Here is a 16,689-nt window from a genome sequence, read left to right on the forward strand (position 1 = left end):
AGTCTGAGCTTCTACCTGTGTGACCCGAACCTGGATAAGCAGTAGAAATGGATGAATGGCCATTCAAAGCTTTGGATTCAAAAGGAGCCCCCTAACCCCCCTTCAAGGTACTACCAATGGGAATAGGGAATACTGTTAGTATACATAGGTCTGGGTGAGAAAGGCAGTACTGTCCAAAAATTTTGAGTTGACAGAGAGGACCTCAAGAGAGAGGTACAACAGTGAGTGTCTGCCGCCATCTTGACAGAGACCAGAACAAAAGACAAAATAAGTAATGCTTTTACCACCCCATCATATACAAATTAACTTACTCTCATTGGTAGTCACTTGAATTGCTTACTTCAATGTTAATTTTAACTTGAGACCCGCCTACTTTGCATCGCTAATGGTTATTTTCTGTCGTCGCTGGATCTCTCAAGGTCTGGTCAGCAGGCTAGCTGATGGGTTCCCAGGTCGATCTTACTTTAATGCGAAATATGCAGGGAGGCAGAGGTTCAGGTCAGTCTTGTGGAAACCAGTACTCCCCCTTTGTCCGTACTGGCTCTGTAGGCGGACCGCTAACAACACTGCTGAGCATTGCCGCTCATTTCTGTCAAGTGAAAATCCACCCAAAAAAACATGAATCACTGCTTTCCCAACACTGATCTTCAGCTGGATTTATTAGTCTCCAAAACAAACGGAGCCGTACCTGTAATTGTGAAACATCGCAGACACTATGACAGCGCGTGAAGTGTGTGTGTTCTTCACATGGCTTGTGAAATAACGGGAAAGCCCATTATGGCAGCTCTAAAGCAGCTTTCCTTATCGGGTTTCTTGTGTTGAGTGAGATTTCTCCACAGCGTTGTTAATGGAAGCCCTTATAGTGGAGCATATTTAGTTTTAGGGTAGATTTTTAAGTTAATGTCTTTGGCTCTGAAGGCAGTAAGTCATTCAGTGGTTTTAGTGCTGAGCTGGAGGGTTGCCAGGAACTCATCTGGCCATGGTTAAGAGGAGCTGTGATGGAGGAGTAGAGATGGAGGCCAGGGAGGGCTGAGTGATAGCTGAGTGCCTCAGATAACCCCTCCACAGCCACACCTAGCTGACTACTTCAACGGGCCCTGCAGTGCCTAGCTGCAGGCCTCCTCTGATCAACCCAAGTCGATTCCCATCCCCAGCTTTGTACCATGGGCTCTACTGCATGACTGATTGGAACCGATCAGCTGAATATTGATTTATTCAATAAAATAACTTGAGCCTCACCGGCTGTCTGATTAGTTAGGAATTACTTAATATATTTAATTACTATAAATTTATAAACAAGACATGTTTAAAGACTAGTTTCAAGCCTATGTAGGAGCTTTGGGATATTAAAAAATAGTGGAAGTTGACGTGTGGTCAGTCAGTTCTGCTGTGAAGACATGAGGCAAACTGTCACAGAGCGCATTAGAGACCAGACAGCATGTAACAGTTTATGATGTCTGTTGCTAAAATTGGGTTTAACTTAAGCAGAAGTGTCTCTGTTGCCTTCTTTTTGGAACCCCGTGACAAATTTTTAAAGGGAGTGATACTTCTATACATATCAGATGATTGTGCATTTGCACAAGTTTGTAAAACTTACTCACTCCCAACTCATCCCATACTCAATGGTTTACCCCTTGAAAGACTGCTGGGAGTAACCTTTTGAAGCGCTTTTCTGTACAGAGTGGTTTCTGTCATATTTCAGGCTTGCTTATAGACCAAAATGACTGGGTATGGATCAGAAGTGGGTGAGGGTGGTCTCTGCCTATGCAGCTACCCTTGGGAATACCCAGAAATGGTTCTAATGGTCTTCAAACCACATCTTTGACATACGCCGAGGTGTCAAAACTTATCTTTAAGGGTACAGGCGACGTCATCAGATGTCGTCTTTATGAGGGAAAAGTAAAAAAAAACAAACAAAAAACTTTCATTGCCAAGTAAGTCTAAATAACAGCGGATCAAAGTTGGCGTTAACAGTTAGGACACTCACTGATGACGTTAATCGCTCACCTCGAAACAAAAAGATGTCCCGCCTGGTAATTATTTTATTTATTTTTTAATCTTTGTGGGATGTCTTTCACTCTTTCACAGTAGAAAAATACTCTTCAGACTTCTGGCAAAATCTCATATGTAGCAAGCCTGCAGAATTTTCTTTGCTCCATCCACTGAAAGTGACAATACCCCGGCAGACCTTATTTACCGCTGCATTTAGGGACCTATTAACGTCAAATGGACTAACCTGCATGTTGAAAATGGTGCTGAAAGGGTACCCAGTGCTTTAAATCTTGACACATAAGACTCCTGACGAAGTGTCGCCATGTGATGAGTTGACTCAGAACAGGTTGGAGTTTGAACATGTCTACAAGCTGCACTTGGTATGGCTAAGTGCCTGCTAAGCTCTTGCTAGACCAGTTCTTAGAGCTTATTTTTTGACAGTGCTTGTAAGAATACCCCAGATTAAGAAGAGTAGTTTTAGGATCTGTTGCATAGATTTGGTGACATCCTTTTTTTTTTTTTTTTTTTTTTTTTTTTTTCTGAAAGCCTGTTTATTTTCATATGTGCTGATTCATTTCTGTTTACTTGTGCAACATAATGTTTAACCCCAAAGTGTTTTCACAATAAGTGCATGTTGTAAGAGGATAAAGTCAAAACTTGGAGCTTGACTGTAAACCAAGCACTCCTCTCATTGCTCATGTGCTAATGATGTGTAACCCAGTTGTGTTGTGGTATCAAAATGCAATAACCTTGTGGCTTAGATAACCCTCCCAGAAGCTGGAAAAAAACTTGGATTTATACGACTAGGAATTTTAGCTTGGCTGTCATAGTTTTGTACACATTCATCAAGGCGCTGTCAACTGTAAAACTGTACGAATTAACAGCTTTAATTTATTAACAGCCAACGAGGGAGATTAACTGCGTTGTTATTGAGTTGAATGTATCCCGCAATTATGCGGATGGTCTTTGTGGAAAATCCAAATAGCATCAGATTTATTATTATTATTATTTATTTTTTTCATCCCCTGGATGAAAGCGTCACAGCGTTGGATCCAACAAGTTGTCTTTGAGAGTGAGCTCTAATGCTAATGGGAGAGGGGCTGCAGAAGAGCCAAAACACAAAGACGGTCTTGATTATTTTTCTCCTTTCTGCTCCTTTTCAGTGTTGGTCTTGTTTGTGGTCGGTAGTTAGAAACAAAGTTCGTGACTCACGCAGTGAAATCTTCCTGTAGACATCCAGGGACCCAGTGCATGTTTGGCTCATTTCTCAATTAGCTGACTAATATGTTACTGAAGTCACAGGATGGATAAATTTTTGTTTCCATTATAATAAGGTGGTAACTATCACAATAGTACACTGATTAGTCTCCCAGTCATTTCTCAATGAACCAATTAGTCATTTGGTCTGAAAATGGAGAAAAATGCCTGTCAGGTTTTCCCAGAAACTCTTTGTTTTTAAGAAGCTTTAAACAAGTATTAACTACATAAAGATTTAACAATAATACAATCTAAGATTCAGTTAATTATGTTTGACTCAAAAATCATAATCATTTAATGTCGACTTTTTCAGTGCACATGAGGCATGAGGATGACTGCGGAGTTCCTCGGCTGCACCTGTAAACTAGCAAAACAGACTGCATGTGCACGAGGAGGTGACGGCTACAATGTCAGCCTCTGTTGTTTTTGCAGAGGCAACCCCTGGGATCAAAGTGGAGAGGATTAAAGTCATTGTAAAGTGTCCCTCTCATCGCCCCCACCTCTCCTGCCCAGTGAAAACAGAGGGCCCCAAAGCCTGCATAGCTTTTATTGTCATAATCCATACAGTTTCAATTGACTATGGAATGCACTGGCTAAGATGACGACGGTGGTGTCGGCAGGGAGGCTGCACATATGTGTGTGAGAAGCCGTTTTCTCTGTAGCCATGCACAAAAGACTGTACAGTGAATTGACACATGTGTCCGGTACATTGCAGCAGTGGTAGGCAGAGAGACAGAGTATCACTGCAGTGGAGAAGGGGAATACCCATGTGGGTCAGCTTCCAAAAATGTCCCATGTTTTATCTCGTCTCAGGGTTGAGGGGAGGGAGGGGGATGTAGGGAGGCCACTATTTTGGTCCCTTTGTTTATGTAAGGAGTGGCAGTAGGGTGCTAGGAGAGCAGAGAAGTCTGGGAATGTCGGGGCTTCATGGCTTGGGAATCGCATGTTTCTGTTTGGTGCTGTGTATATCATAGTTTTACATGGGCTGTGCGATACAAAAGACTTGAAACTGCTTTCTTTGATAGGAACAATCCAACTCTTGATCTCAGTTCCCGTGTGAAATATATGGTAAAAATGGCGGTCAAACATGTAATTTAATTAGATACAGTAATTGAAGTCCTTGTATTGGGGTTGCAACTCAGGAATTTTTTTTATTTTCTATATATTTTTTTTAAATAAGTCATTGTGTTATGTATGAAAATAGCAAAGACTGTATAACGGAGGACATGCAGTGAGTTGTGGACTACTCGTTTAATGGCTTTAAAGTTACAGTGTGTAAAATATCTCCACTAGATGTCAGACTGCAGATTGCAGTTAACTTTGTTACTTTTTGCCCTCCCAATTCAAGCGCATAGTCCTGGCTATGGTATCTGTTAGGGGTGGGGGGAAAATCGATACTGTGTAGTATCGTGATATTTTGTTTGCTAATAATGTATCGATACAGGGACAGCAGAAATCGATATTTTGTTACAAAAAAGGTTTTTGTGTTCTGACTTCAGAGCATGTTGATCCTTTTTCTGAGCAAGAATCCTGACATTCCTTCACTGTCCAAATGTGTTTAACTTTTTTTTTTGGCAGCAATAAACATGACAGTTTACTCATTTTAATTTAAGACATGTTTTATTTTAATTAAGTTTAAAACTTTTTTATTTAATGTAAAATTATATTTTGTTTTAATTTACTTTCAAATTCTTCAGTTGCTGAATGGGCTGCATAGGTTTCATAAATTGCGTAGTTCAGAATAGCTATAATTGTACCAGATGGTTGCATTCAGTTAAGTTGGACTAGACTGTAATGCAAACCGTTCAGTTTGTCAACAATAAAACTGACTGAAATGAGAGAAAGACTGAGTGCGAGACTTTGATATTAGATAAAATGAATATTGATAAAGTTTACCTTTATGTACAGAATCTGAATATCGCAAAATATTTTTAAAAATTGCAATAATATCGTATCGTGGGATGTATGGTGATTCCCACCTCTAGTATTTGTAGTGAGTGTAGGCTGTCAGGCTGCTGTTTACCTCGTGTCTGTTTGTTTACTCTGAAGGAACCTGTAAAACTTAACAAAACGAGTCTGATACAAGTCAAACAAGCTCGCTTCTGACAGCGATCCTGAGGTGAGTTGTTGAGGATATCCTGTCAGTAAGACCCGCTGTTGTTTATGCTGTTGGCTGGCGTTAGTGTTTATTAGAGAGAAACTGATATTTTTAGGATACTTGAACCTAACATTAGCTAGCATAATGTTAACTTATAACCAGCTGCTGCTGACTTCAGTTCAGGAGATGATGTCTGAGGATGGCATTTTATCCAGAGCCAGTCATATTCTCTTTTCTATTCGTTTTTGCTTCTTTGGTGAAGGAGACCTCTTCTTGAATGATAAAACTAAGTTATGATTGTTCATACATTGAGTTTGGAGATGCAAATGTGAATTAAAATTTGCCTCCATGGTACACAAATGCCAAGAAGCTCTCTTCACTTCCACCTTTGGCGCGCTGCTCTCTCTAGCCACATAACTAAATTGAGATTATGTGCAACAATGTCCATCTCGGCCTCTGTATTCAAGATGGCATTACAACACGGTGACTTCCATAAACTGATGCCTGCTCCAATATATTTTTAACACATTGGAGCAGGCAAATGTTTTGTTAATTGATGCATTATGAGAATGCATCAGTTTGTTCAGTTACACACTTATACCATTAGTATGTTTATCTGTTTTTTTCCTCTATTAAATAACCTAATAAATGGACTGACTTTACCTTTTTAATCTTGTTAAGGCCTCAAACGAGTAGTCTTTGTATCCTTTGCGTTTTGGAAAATGGATGTGACCATATTTGGACAACCAAAGAGCCACCTGTCACCAAATGTGGATACACCAGTTAATTTATAAACCAGTTCACCACCTGTTTTGAATGAGTATATTGGCTATAACTAAAGCTTTTACATTGCTATTTAAAACAATTTAAATAGCAATGTACAGCATACTTGATAAGACCACAGTGACCTTTGCCATGTGCTTGAATGCTCATATGCTTTTGTTTGTTGTCTTTGCAGGGACGACATGTCAAGACTGGACAGCTGGCTGCCATCAAGGTCATGGATGTCACAGAGGTAAGCCTTAAATGTCACCCTACATATACTTTTAAATCAAAAAGATAGATTTGGCGCAACATAATGGATTATCATTGGTGTGCTAAAAATGCTCTTGTGGTGAAATGTAATTATACTCGAGTCTGGTTAACATAAAAATCTGCACACATTCCTCTGGAACTTACGTCTGAATATTTAGAGGTTGCAGAGGAGAAAAAGCCCCGCTCTGTAATGAGTTGTCTTCACTAATAAACAGCAGCAGGGAAGGAGTAGAGGCAACAGGATACTGCTTAATTTTAATTAGATTTTTTTTTTAGGTAGCTTTGTCATTTAGCAGCAAGCGTGCTGCCCTCAGCTGTGGGAGGTCCCATCTGCAGATGAGAAACAACCACATATGCACACATGCAGAAAAGCAAGGCAGAAGGTTTGAGGGGAGCAGCGAAGACCAGCAGGGCTAACCACCCACACTGTGTTGGTTATGATGAAAGCAACATGGGCGTAAAATGCCGGACCCATCCTGGAGCCCAGTTTGAACGTGTCGCGCGCAACAGCCTAGTGTTCATCATCTTCCTCAGAGGGGATCACAGCCGACAGCCACGAGCTGAATTTTCACCGGTGTCAGGACACGTTTACTGCTTTGTGGATGCAACATGTTTCTATCCTACCGTCACACAGTCCTCATCAGAAGCTCAACAGGAACTGGTAATGCAGCTCGTGTGCCCTGACATGCCTTTTTGCCACCCCTCACGCGCGCTTACGTCACAATGAGTCAGAGTTACACTCTCGACTGACTTGTTATCGTGTGGGAGAGAATGGACCAGCTGTTTCCTGATGTGTGTGAAACACTAGGTGTGCCTTTTCAGACGTCTAGTCACTCACTGAGAACAGGGAGTCACTCGTCACGAGAAGCAGGTGTCCACTTCACCTAAAACCTGCTTGACTGTATTTTTGTGTTTTGTTTTTCACTGGTGGCCCTTTTAACGTCTGTCTTCAGTCTGTTTATGTGTGACTTTGGCTGTATTTAGTGCATTACAGTGACTGTTATTAGGTTTAGCCTGCTCTGCTATCTTCCCTTGCTTCTATCATGACATAAATCATTCTGAGATTAAGCCTGGTTTTTATTACCTGCGCACAAACGAATGACTGTGCACTCCCATTGCTATTAAAGTGCCAAAGCTCACTAACTGGTGGACCTCACACAGTGATTTTTAAGTCAGTTTGACTGAGTTAATTAGTAGGCTTCAAACGGTGCTCAAATAATGACTCAGTTTGATCTGTTATGACCGTACGGCTGAAATATTCAATTACGGAGCTTCAGTTAGATCTGTCAGCTATTTTTCTGCTTGTTATGTTTCAGCTGGCCCGTGTCGCGCTTGACGTCCTGGCTGTTGAGCTCATCTGCAGGCACAGAGGTTCTGTGCAGGGTCACTGTGACCCACATTCTCAAATCCAAACAAGTCCTCTTTTCTGCAGCTATACAGGCCACGAGCTTAAAAAACGGATGCTTTTCCATTTTGACGTGCTGTTTTCTGTTAAATTAAAAGGATTTCTACTCCTTGAATGTGCAGCGCTTCTTGACATAAGGCCAAGGATGTTTCTGCAATTTGGGATCCAGCAGTTACACTTTAGCAAACACTGTACTGGATTTTAATTTGTGAAAATGTATTACCAGGCTATCAAAGACAAAGAACATGGCTAACTGTTTTGTCTTGGGGGGGGTTTCACCCCTGGAGATTTAAAGATGTTTTAAGACATGAGAGGAAACTCGGCTGGAGTTTCCTCTTTGTTAAATCCTTGAGTTACACTTTCTAAAGATCTTATCTTCAAGCATAAATTAGGAATACTGGGTGTGGCCTAGTGCCACAGCATCTTATGTGTGTGCGTCGTGCGCTGACGTATTGCTCGCCTTTGCCTCTCTCTCTCCGACACGCATCACCATATGATTGTCTCTCCCACTCAGTCGCCATGTGACTCGTGGCAGAGAGGCTTTCACAGTCGGGAGTGTGATAATCCAGCAGCTGCGTAGCAGAGAGGGGGTACACGGGGAAGGGAGGGTCAGAGGAGGATGGGGTGGTGGAGGGGGATGCGCACAACAGAAAGGCTTACGTCAACTCAAACGAGTCATGCAGCAGCAGCGTGGCTGCCTGTAAAGACGGCCAACTGCCATTTTGCTGTGTGCGATGCACTCACACCATCCAGCGTAGTAACATGCACACACAGCATCACCTTTAAATCGGCTGTAACACATTTTGGTGCAGAATGCTAATAATGGAAATGACAGGATATACAAATATCTGAAGCGTGCACACACTGCATTATGCAGTGGTAATTTTGTGCAACCACCCCCACCTTTGTACTCTTGTCCCCCCACTCCTCTCACTCTACTTTGTAAATAATAGGCCATGTAACCATAAAGCAAACCACTTGCAGGCTGATCTATTCATGTGTTCAATTAGTGCATCACTGTTAATCTGTGTCAAGTTGCTACAGGGTGCAAGTGGGGAGTTTGCACTGCAGCTAGTTCTGACCTTTTTGTGAAGAAGCGATGGCGGCAGGTTTGCTCCCGCTATCTGCAACTAAAGGTCGTTTGCAGCAGAGATTAAACGCTGCGTGATCACTACATCTGCTAGTTTGATTTAGCTCTTTCGCGTTAATCCCTCAGAGTTCCCTTTAGGTTACGTTTAAATTTTAAAGGCGCCCATTTCCTGTTCCTGCTCTTCCCTTAAGTAATCCTACACCCATTAAGTACTAATTAATTTTTTTTCTCCAGGTGAAGGTTCATGGCAGAGCTTTCTTTCCAGCTCTGTGGATAATAGCCGCTGGTTGTTGTTGTAGGTTTATCTGATGTGTCTAACGTACAATGCAAATCATTCATGCAACAGTAATCCATAAACAAAGGACTCATTCCTCGCTCGTGCTGCATGAAAAGGCTGCAGCGATGTTGCACCAGGGAGCTGTCACGCGTCTCGACACTTGCTGTGACACAAAGTGTGGAAGTGAATTGATTTATTTGTGAAATGAAACGTTACTCGAGGTCTGGTTATGGTTAAAAGGAGCCTACACGCCACATCATAAAGATTTTTTTGGGGCAAGGCCAAACGCCCTCTTTTAATGTGCACCTGTGTTTGTTTGCTTGTCTAGGATGAAGAAGAGGAAATTAAACTGGAGATCAATATGCTGAAGAAGTATTCCCACCACAGAAACATAGCCACCTACTATGGTGCTTTCATTAAGAAGAGCCCTCCGGGACACGATGACCAGCTATGGGTAAGCCCCTCAAATCAGTGAAGACATTTAAAAAATAAATAAATAAAAATAAAAAAATCTAAAGACTGTAGCGCTGATGCTCCTTCCTTTTTTATTAACTTTCCAGAACTAGGCGTATTTTAATATATATTTTTTTCATTGACTTTGTCTGTTTTGCAGTTGGTGATGGAGTTCTGTGGTGCTGGTTCCATCACAGACCTAGTGAAGAACACAAAGGGGAACCAGCTGAAGGAAGACTGGATTGCCTACATCTCCAGAGAGATCCTCAGAGTGAGCACATTGCCCCGCCCTCTTTTTTCCCCTCTCTTCTCCTCATTTCTCTTCTCTACCTTCTTTCACTAATATTGCACCTCCTCTACCCTCCTCAGGGTCTCGCCCACTTACACGCCCACCACGTCATCCACCGTGACATCAAAGGCCAGAACGTGTTATTGACGGAGAATGCTGAAGTTAAACTAGGTGAGTGACTGAGTTTTCATATCTTTGATACCTTTTGATCCAATAAATGTCAGTGTCAACTTTAACTTAGAGATTCTCACTTGTTCTTGCCATGCAACACAAAACTCTAAAACATCTATAAAGTGCCCACCTCCACAGTTTCGGACGAACTAGTTTCTCAGGTGGCCACTTGAGGCAGGCAAAAGAATCAATTTTTATAAACGGGCATGTTAAAATACCAAACTTTATAGTAGTTATAAACATGTGTACTGAACGGTGCCAAAGACAATTTTAACCAGTGGTGTAGATTTTAATATAGCTCAATATCATGAATTCCAGTAAGATTTAAATGTATCTATAGTTAATGGTTCCCATTCAGTGGTGCTTAAAACAGTTTAAGTTGTCAAGTTTGCACATTTTGTTTTAAGTCTAGATTTTGCCAGCTACGGTGAATTACAGATGCAGCTTGCTAACCAAGCTAGCCAGTAATAGCTACATCTACCATTGAAAAGATTATGCTTGTGTGTAAGAAGGCTGAAAGCTATTTTCCAGCGGCCCGTTTCTCTTTCTTGAAATCGAGTCTTTGAAGATGATCGTACAGCGTTTAACTGACTGTCTCCGCTCCTTATCTCTCCAGTGGATTTTGGCGTGAGTGCTCAGCTGGATCGGACAGTTGGAAGGAGAAACACCTTCATTGGGACACCTTACTGGATGGCCCCAGAAGTCATCGCTTGTGACGAGAACCCAGATGCAACATATGATTACCGAGTAAGATTCCCCAACGTGTCGAGCGTTCAAAACCTGACTTCCTGTAACCGCGGAGGCGCATTATTCTTGTGAATGGCTTTCTTATTGGGCGTTTTCTTCTCTCGCAGAGTGATCTGTGGTCCTGCGGTATCACGGCTATTGAAATGGCTGAAGGAGCGCCCCGTGAGTGCCTGTTTCTCTTATCATTTGTTTTTTCTTGATCTTTTAATCCTCTTGAATCTTTAACTTTTTTGCACCGCTTCTTTCAGCTCTTTGCGACATGCACCCCATGCGTGCACTCTTCCTCATTCCAAGAAATCCTCCTCCTCGGCTGAAATCTAAAAAATGGTGAGCACCACCCGGAAAGGACGTTTTTACGGTTTACGTATCTGTCCTATATAATCGCCTCGCTACCCTGCAAAATCCTGACACATTTACTCTGAGATATTTTATGCACAGATTTCCTTCTGTCCTTTTATGTGCATTTTGTTTTATGTCAGACCTTAGCCCAGGCAGCTACAGAGACTTAAATCTAAGAGCTCAGCTTTCCCTTAGTGCTCTGCTGCTGACTCGAACATCTGTGGTACACCTGCTCTGGCAGGCTCAGGCTCTCCTGGCACTCGCACAAACACACTGGATCGCTGCTCTGGACTGCACTGCAGAAACATCTCAGAGCTCGAACGCTCTAATGAACTGGCTCTCGTTTTACATTTGTCTTCAAACAGAAATCGCTGTTTTATTTTATACTCCACCCCTGTTTCATAAAATATCGGTTTGATTTGCTGCTGTCGCAAGTGAATCTGACGGTGCTCGGCAGCAGGTGCAGTTGTGATAATAATTTCACTCCAGCGTGTAGCGTTTTTCAGTTTTCGTGGAGTATATGTAATGAAAGGTTCGATGCTGCTCGTCTGTGTGCATAAACCTCAGTTTTTGTTGCGCTGGCGAGTGTCTGGTGAAGGGGAGGGAGCGCTGTTAGGAGTCGTGGGGCGTTTGCAAAAATGTCTGCTTCACTTTCTCGTTGCATGGCTGAAATACTTCTGTTTCTGATTCGCTCTCTCAGCCTTGTGTTGTTTCTCTCCCCCAACTCGCTCACAGGTCCAAAAAGTTCTTCAGTTTCATCGAGAGCTGCCTCGTGAAGAATTACACGCAGCGCCCACCAACAGAGCAGCTGCTGAAGCACCCCTTCATCCGAGACCAGCCCAACGAGCGGCAGGTCCGCATACAGCTCAAAGACCACATCGACCGGACGAAGAAAAAGAGGGGCGAGAAAGGTGCGTGTGCTTCTCGATTATCATGAAAGGCTGGAAAAGTGTAGGATGCATAAGCTGTGAGTGACTGGTTTTTGTCCTTGTGCAGATGAGACGGAATATGAGTACAGTGGCAGTGAGGAGGAGGAAGAGGATCCTCCTGAGCAAGAAGGAGAGCCCAGGTATGTTCTACACCTGTAGCGTTTCCCTGAAAGGAAACAAGTGCACCTGCTCAGGTGGAGGCGTTTCACAAAGCTCCAACCTTTTGTCTCTTTCTTACACCGATACAGCTCAATTGTCAACGTGCCAGGTGAATCTACTCTACGGCGTGACTTCATCCGCCTGCAGCAGGAGAACAAGGAGAGGTCGGAGGCGCTCCGTCACCAGCAGCTCCTCCAGGAGCAGCAACTCCGGGAGCAAGAGGAGTACAAGCGCCAACTACTGGCAGAGAGGCAGAAACGTATCGAGCAACAGAAGGAGCAGAGAAGGCGGTTAGAGGAGGTAGGGTTTTGTTTCGACTCGTTGTGTCGTTTGTTGTGCTGTTTTTCGGGAAGTTTTTACCCTGTTTTTACCCCCCACAAATACCCCCACAGCAACAGCGACGCGAACGGGAGATGAGGAGGCAACAGGAGCGCGAGCAGCGTCGTCGCGAGCAAGAAGAAAAGAGGCGTATGGAGGAGATGGATCGTAGACGTAAAGAGGAGGAGGAACGCCGGCAGGACGAGAAGAGAAGGAACGATCGTGAGCAGGTCTGTTTCTGAAATTACTTTTACTGCAGTTAAAGCCAGCGAAACACAAAGTGAATTGGTGTGTTGGTTCTGTAAAATGAAGACATGAAGCTCAGGGGTTACTTGATGTATTTATCGTAGCGCAGCAAAGCCAAAACATCCCTCTTATCTGTTTTAAGATGGATTTTTAGGGTTGTGCTTGGTGCTTATTTAAAGAGACATGCGCAGCCTTGATGGGTTTTCTTTCCTGCTGACAGGAGTACATCAGGCGCCAGCTGGAAGAGGAGCAGAGACACCTCGAGATGCTCCAGGAGCAGCTGCTCCGTGAGCAGGCCATGCTGCTGGTCAGTCGCACTCAAACACTCAGCCTTCTTATTATATCACAATGTCCTTTCACCTCCATAACCTCCAAGATATGAAAATGACTTATAAATCTATTTATATCTCCAGGATTACAGCTTTTGATTTAATGCATTTTACTGACTTTTTTTTTTTTTAATGCATGAAATTCTCAGGAGTTAGGCATTGAGTTGCTTGGATATTATATGTACTGAAGTTTGACCAGGACAGTAAGGCGGAGCCAAAGGTGAATAGGGTCCGGATTTTTGTTTTCCTCTCCTTTCTTCCTTTCATTTAAAGGTGCTGTTGAGTCATTGTAGCCCACTTACACCAGGAATCAACCCTGATCACTTTCATATTTAGTGATGGTGATGTCTTGGACTGTAATGTTTGCAGATGCGATGATGTAGTGAGAGTAGGGACCAGGTGGAGGTATGCATTGGAGACGGGGGGAGGCAGATGATCCACTGTGGTGACCTGGAAAGAGAGCAGCTAAAAGAAGTTCAGTTATTCTAGCTCACTATGATAAAAAAAGGTTAAAAAACAAACAGGAAAAATATTTTAGATTTTAACTTTTACAGTATTTGCATACGATTGTTTATCATTTATCAATAACAAATGTGACTTTTTAACTTTAAGGATATTTTGTTTTAAATTGGAAGACATTCTAAGCTTTTTGCAAGTCTGTCCTCTGCACATCGTGAATGGGTGATGTAAAAACTGTAAGGAATGGCAGTGGATCAGTGGTATAGCTAAATATGTCAAAGCGTATGAGTGTCTCCAGGTAGGGAGTGGGGTTTTGCTCTTTTGCCCCACCCACCCCGCCCTTCTCCACCCTTGAAACACACAGATGCATGATGGACGGACATGTGGATGTTATCAGGAAATGCTCCACAGCGCGGCTTTATTTTTAAATAGGTGTTTGAGTCGTTTACACTGCAGAGAAATGTGAAGAAATTGTTCTTTCACGTGTTTAATAGTAATTATGATTCGAAGAGACAAGTTTGTTTTGTGTGCACAGCACAAGTCAAACATGACTAAGAGTCAAAAGAAAGATTAAAGAGACGACGACCACCATCATAGTCTGCCTCTGTAAAGACTTGTTGGGCCAAACATGGCCGCTGCCTCTTCTCTCCACCCTGAACCAACCCTACGCTCTGCGACAGGAGTTCAAGTGGCGGGAGCTCGAGGAGCAGCGCAAAGCCGAGCGTCTCCACAAGCGCCTGCAGCAGGAGCAGGCGTACCTGCTGTCCCTGCAGCACGACTCCAAGCAGCAACCTGGCGACAAAACAAAACTCCCATCAGACCATAGTAAGCCGCCACAGGCTGCCACTCTGCCCCCTGACAGAGCCCTCGCCACACTCCCACAAGCTCAGGTCCTCAACTCTGCCGTCTCTGTAGCGAGGGGCACCTGTGAATCCTCCAGAGCCCCTCAGACGATCCCTGCAGACAGCAGTAAATCCCAGGCAACAGGGCAGGAGAGGACTGATGAGAGTTTGAGCCGGGTCTCAAACTCCCCCAGCTCCCTTCAGACTGAAACCCCCTCTGACTCTAACCCTCCTCAGACAGAAAGCTCGGAGCCCGACAGCGAGCCTGTCAGTCAACCTCCTCAGCCTATCAGAGAGGTGAACCTCCTCCTCGGCTCTGCCTGTTCTTTCCACCTTCCTCTTCTTGCTTGCTTTCACACAGCCTCAGTGGTTATGATGATAAAGGATTGTTTTCCTCCCCACGTACTTGCCTGTTGTGGGTGTTCTGGTCCAAAGCAACAACTAACATGTTACAGTGCCGGCGCTCTCAGACAGTCATCCTTTTGAAGGAAAGAAGTAGGGGGTCCAGGGAGAACCACGGGCTCACAACCGACCTTTTTGTGTCCTGAATAAAACAACCTGCTCTCCTCCGCTGTCTCTTTGCTCTTCCTCTCACTTGCACTGTTGCTCGTCATCCATCAGGACATTGTCATCTTAATTTAAATTTCGAGCTGGCTGAACGAGAGAGAAATATATTTAAGGTCTAGGAGAGTTAGAATAAAGAAGCTTTCAGGGATTCCTCTTTGTCTTTTGACATCCAGTCTGATAAATTCTTCAGTGTGGCTGTGTCGACTCTGTGTGTGGACTGGGCCACTGCATGTGGATGACTGAGGCCCAAACTAACACGCAGGGGCACCGAAGCAGTGTCTCCGGCCTGCGTCATTAACTGCGATCTTTTCCCCCCACTGCATACTTAAATCCTGGGATGTTTGAAAGAGTCCCTCTCCTCCTACGTCTGCACATGTATCTGTGTCTGTATGGCTGCCCACAGTTGGCTTCAAGCATGTTTAATATCGTTGTCACCAGCTGTATGTTGCTGATCGTTGTTGGTTAAATGTAAAAGTTTCCCAAGAGACCACAAGATCAATTTTTCCCTGATACTCATCCCTTTTTTTCCCCCACCCTCTACAATTCCTCCATCTCAGGCCGACGAGCGCTACCGTAAGAACATTCAGGGCTCCCCTCAGGCCGCCCCTCCTCCCAAGCAGCCCCCTCTGCCTCCCCGCTCCTCTGAACCGTTCTCCAACGGCGGCTCTTCGTCCGACGCATCTGCCATGCACCGACCCATGGAGCCTCAGGTAACTCCTTCCTCCGCTGCTCCCTAGCCTTTTCCTCCTCCTCCTTCATTCTGTCGCTGCACTGGATTTGTGTCAGTTTTCTCAGACATTTAGCCCACTTCAAATAAAGAAAAAAATAAAATAAAAAATAGGAGAAGGTGAGGCTGGGCAGAATGTGTGTTTGAACTGTGGCTTTAGACTGTTCACCTTTTTTGATTTCCCTGGGTATTATTTTTGTCCTACTGTTGAGACTCACAATAAGTCATAAGCACTTCAGTCAGCAGTCTGAGTAGTTTTAAAAAAACATGACAGGCTCCTGATATAGTGAATGAGTTCATCAATCACTGCCTCCGCCAGTGCTAAAAAGCCAATAATTTTATTTCTCGCCTTTGTTTTATGTTTTTCTTTCAAATGAGCAAATAGAGCTATAATTTACCCTCCTGAAATCCTTTTTGCACGCTCAGCGCAGCCTTTTTGCTGAATATACTGAACATATTCATGATTTCTCTTGGGCCGCTCTATGGCGTCATCTTTTTCCTACAAGAATGCCCATACAGAGATGGGTGTAGTGGTATTTGTGGGAGAATATGTACCTTTTACAGACTAAGCTCACAATCACAGAACAATTCAAGAACAGATCAACAGAGAAATGGGACAGTTTTGCCACTTAACCTCCTGAACTCTTTGATATTTCCACTTGAGAAGAGTGGGGGGGGGGGGGGGGGGGGGGGGAAACTGAACTCCAATTTATCATAACGCCTGCAAAACTGCATGACCAACCTTGGACTCTGTGGCTAAGACACTTGGGAGTGAGACACTTAGCCTCATCACCTTGGTGAGGGTGAGGGTTTAAAAAAACTCCAGCACACGCTGACAGTTCAATTTCTGTCGAATCAACACTAAATTAGAGGAGAATAACAGCCATATAGCAGCCGTAACCTCTTCAGTAAATCTGCTGCACTTTGCAATCTTTGGGGGGGAAGGGGGGGGAGACATGG

General features: G+C 43.6%; 1 protein-coding gene across 6 annotated transcripts in view; it reads left to right on the top strand.

The window, feature by feature from the left end:
• Positions 1–16,689, top strand: part of LOC146681718 (mitogen-activated protein kinase kinase kinase kinase 4-like) — a 36,696-nt gene that overhangs the window by 7,811 nt on the left and 12,196 nt on the right. For 4 of the 6 annotated variants that reach the window (XM_085447280.1, XM_085447278.1, XM_085447279.1 and 1 more), the window contains exons 3-15: positions 6,306–6,362; positions 9,483–9,608; positions 9,768–9,878; positions 9,977–10,067; positions 10,684–10,814; positions 10,922–10,976; positions 11,063–11,141; positions 11,889–12,064; positions 12,150–12,222; positions 12,331–12,541; positions 12,634–12,789; positions 13,026–13,112; positions 15,560–15,712. In XM_085447280.1, the coding sequence (XP_085303406.1) occupies positions 6,306–6,362; positions 9,483–9,608; positions 9,768–9,878; positions 9,977–10,067; positions 10,684–10,814; positions 10,922–10,976; positions 11,063–11,141; positions 11,889–12,064; positions 12,150–12,222; positions 12,331–12,541; positions 12,634–12,789; positions 13,026–13,112; positions 15,560–15,712 (1,506 nt within the window). Of the gene's footprint in view, positions 1–6,305; positions 6,363–9,482; positions 9,609–9,767; positions 9,879–9,976; positions 10,068–10,683; positions 10,815–10,921; positions 10,977–11,062; positions 11,142–11,888; positions 12,065–12,149; positions 12,223–12,330; positions 12,542–12,633; positions 12,790–13,025; positions 13,113–14,273; positions 14,733–15,559; positions 15,713–16,689 lie in introns of all 6 variants that reach the window. The other 2 variants (XM_085447282.1, XM_085447283.1) reach the window with 1 other exon arrangement.

This window comes from Copadichromis virginalis, linkage group LG23 (genome assembly GCF_057382275.1).
Source record: "Copadichromis virginalis isolate Kocher_CV1m ecotype Utaka linkage group LG23, C_Virginalis_male_GT1.1, whole genome shotgun sequence".
Classification (NCBI taxonomy): domain Eukaryota; kingdom Metazoa; phylum Chordata; class Actinopteri; order Cichliformes; family Cichlidae; genus Copadichromis; species Copadichromis virginalis.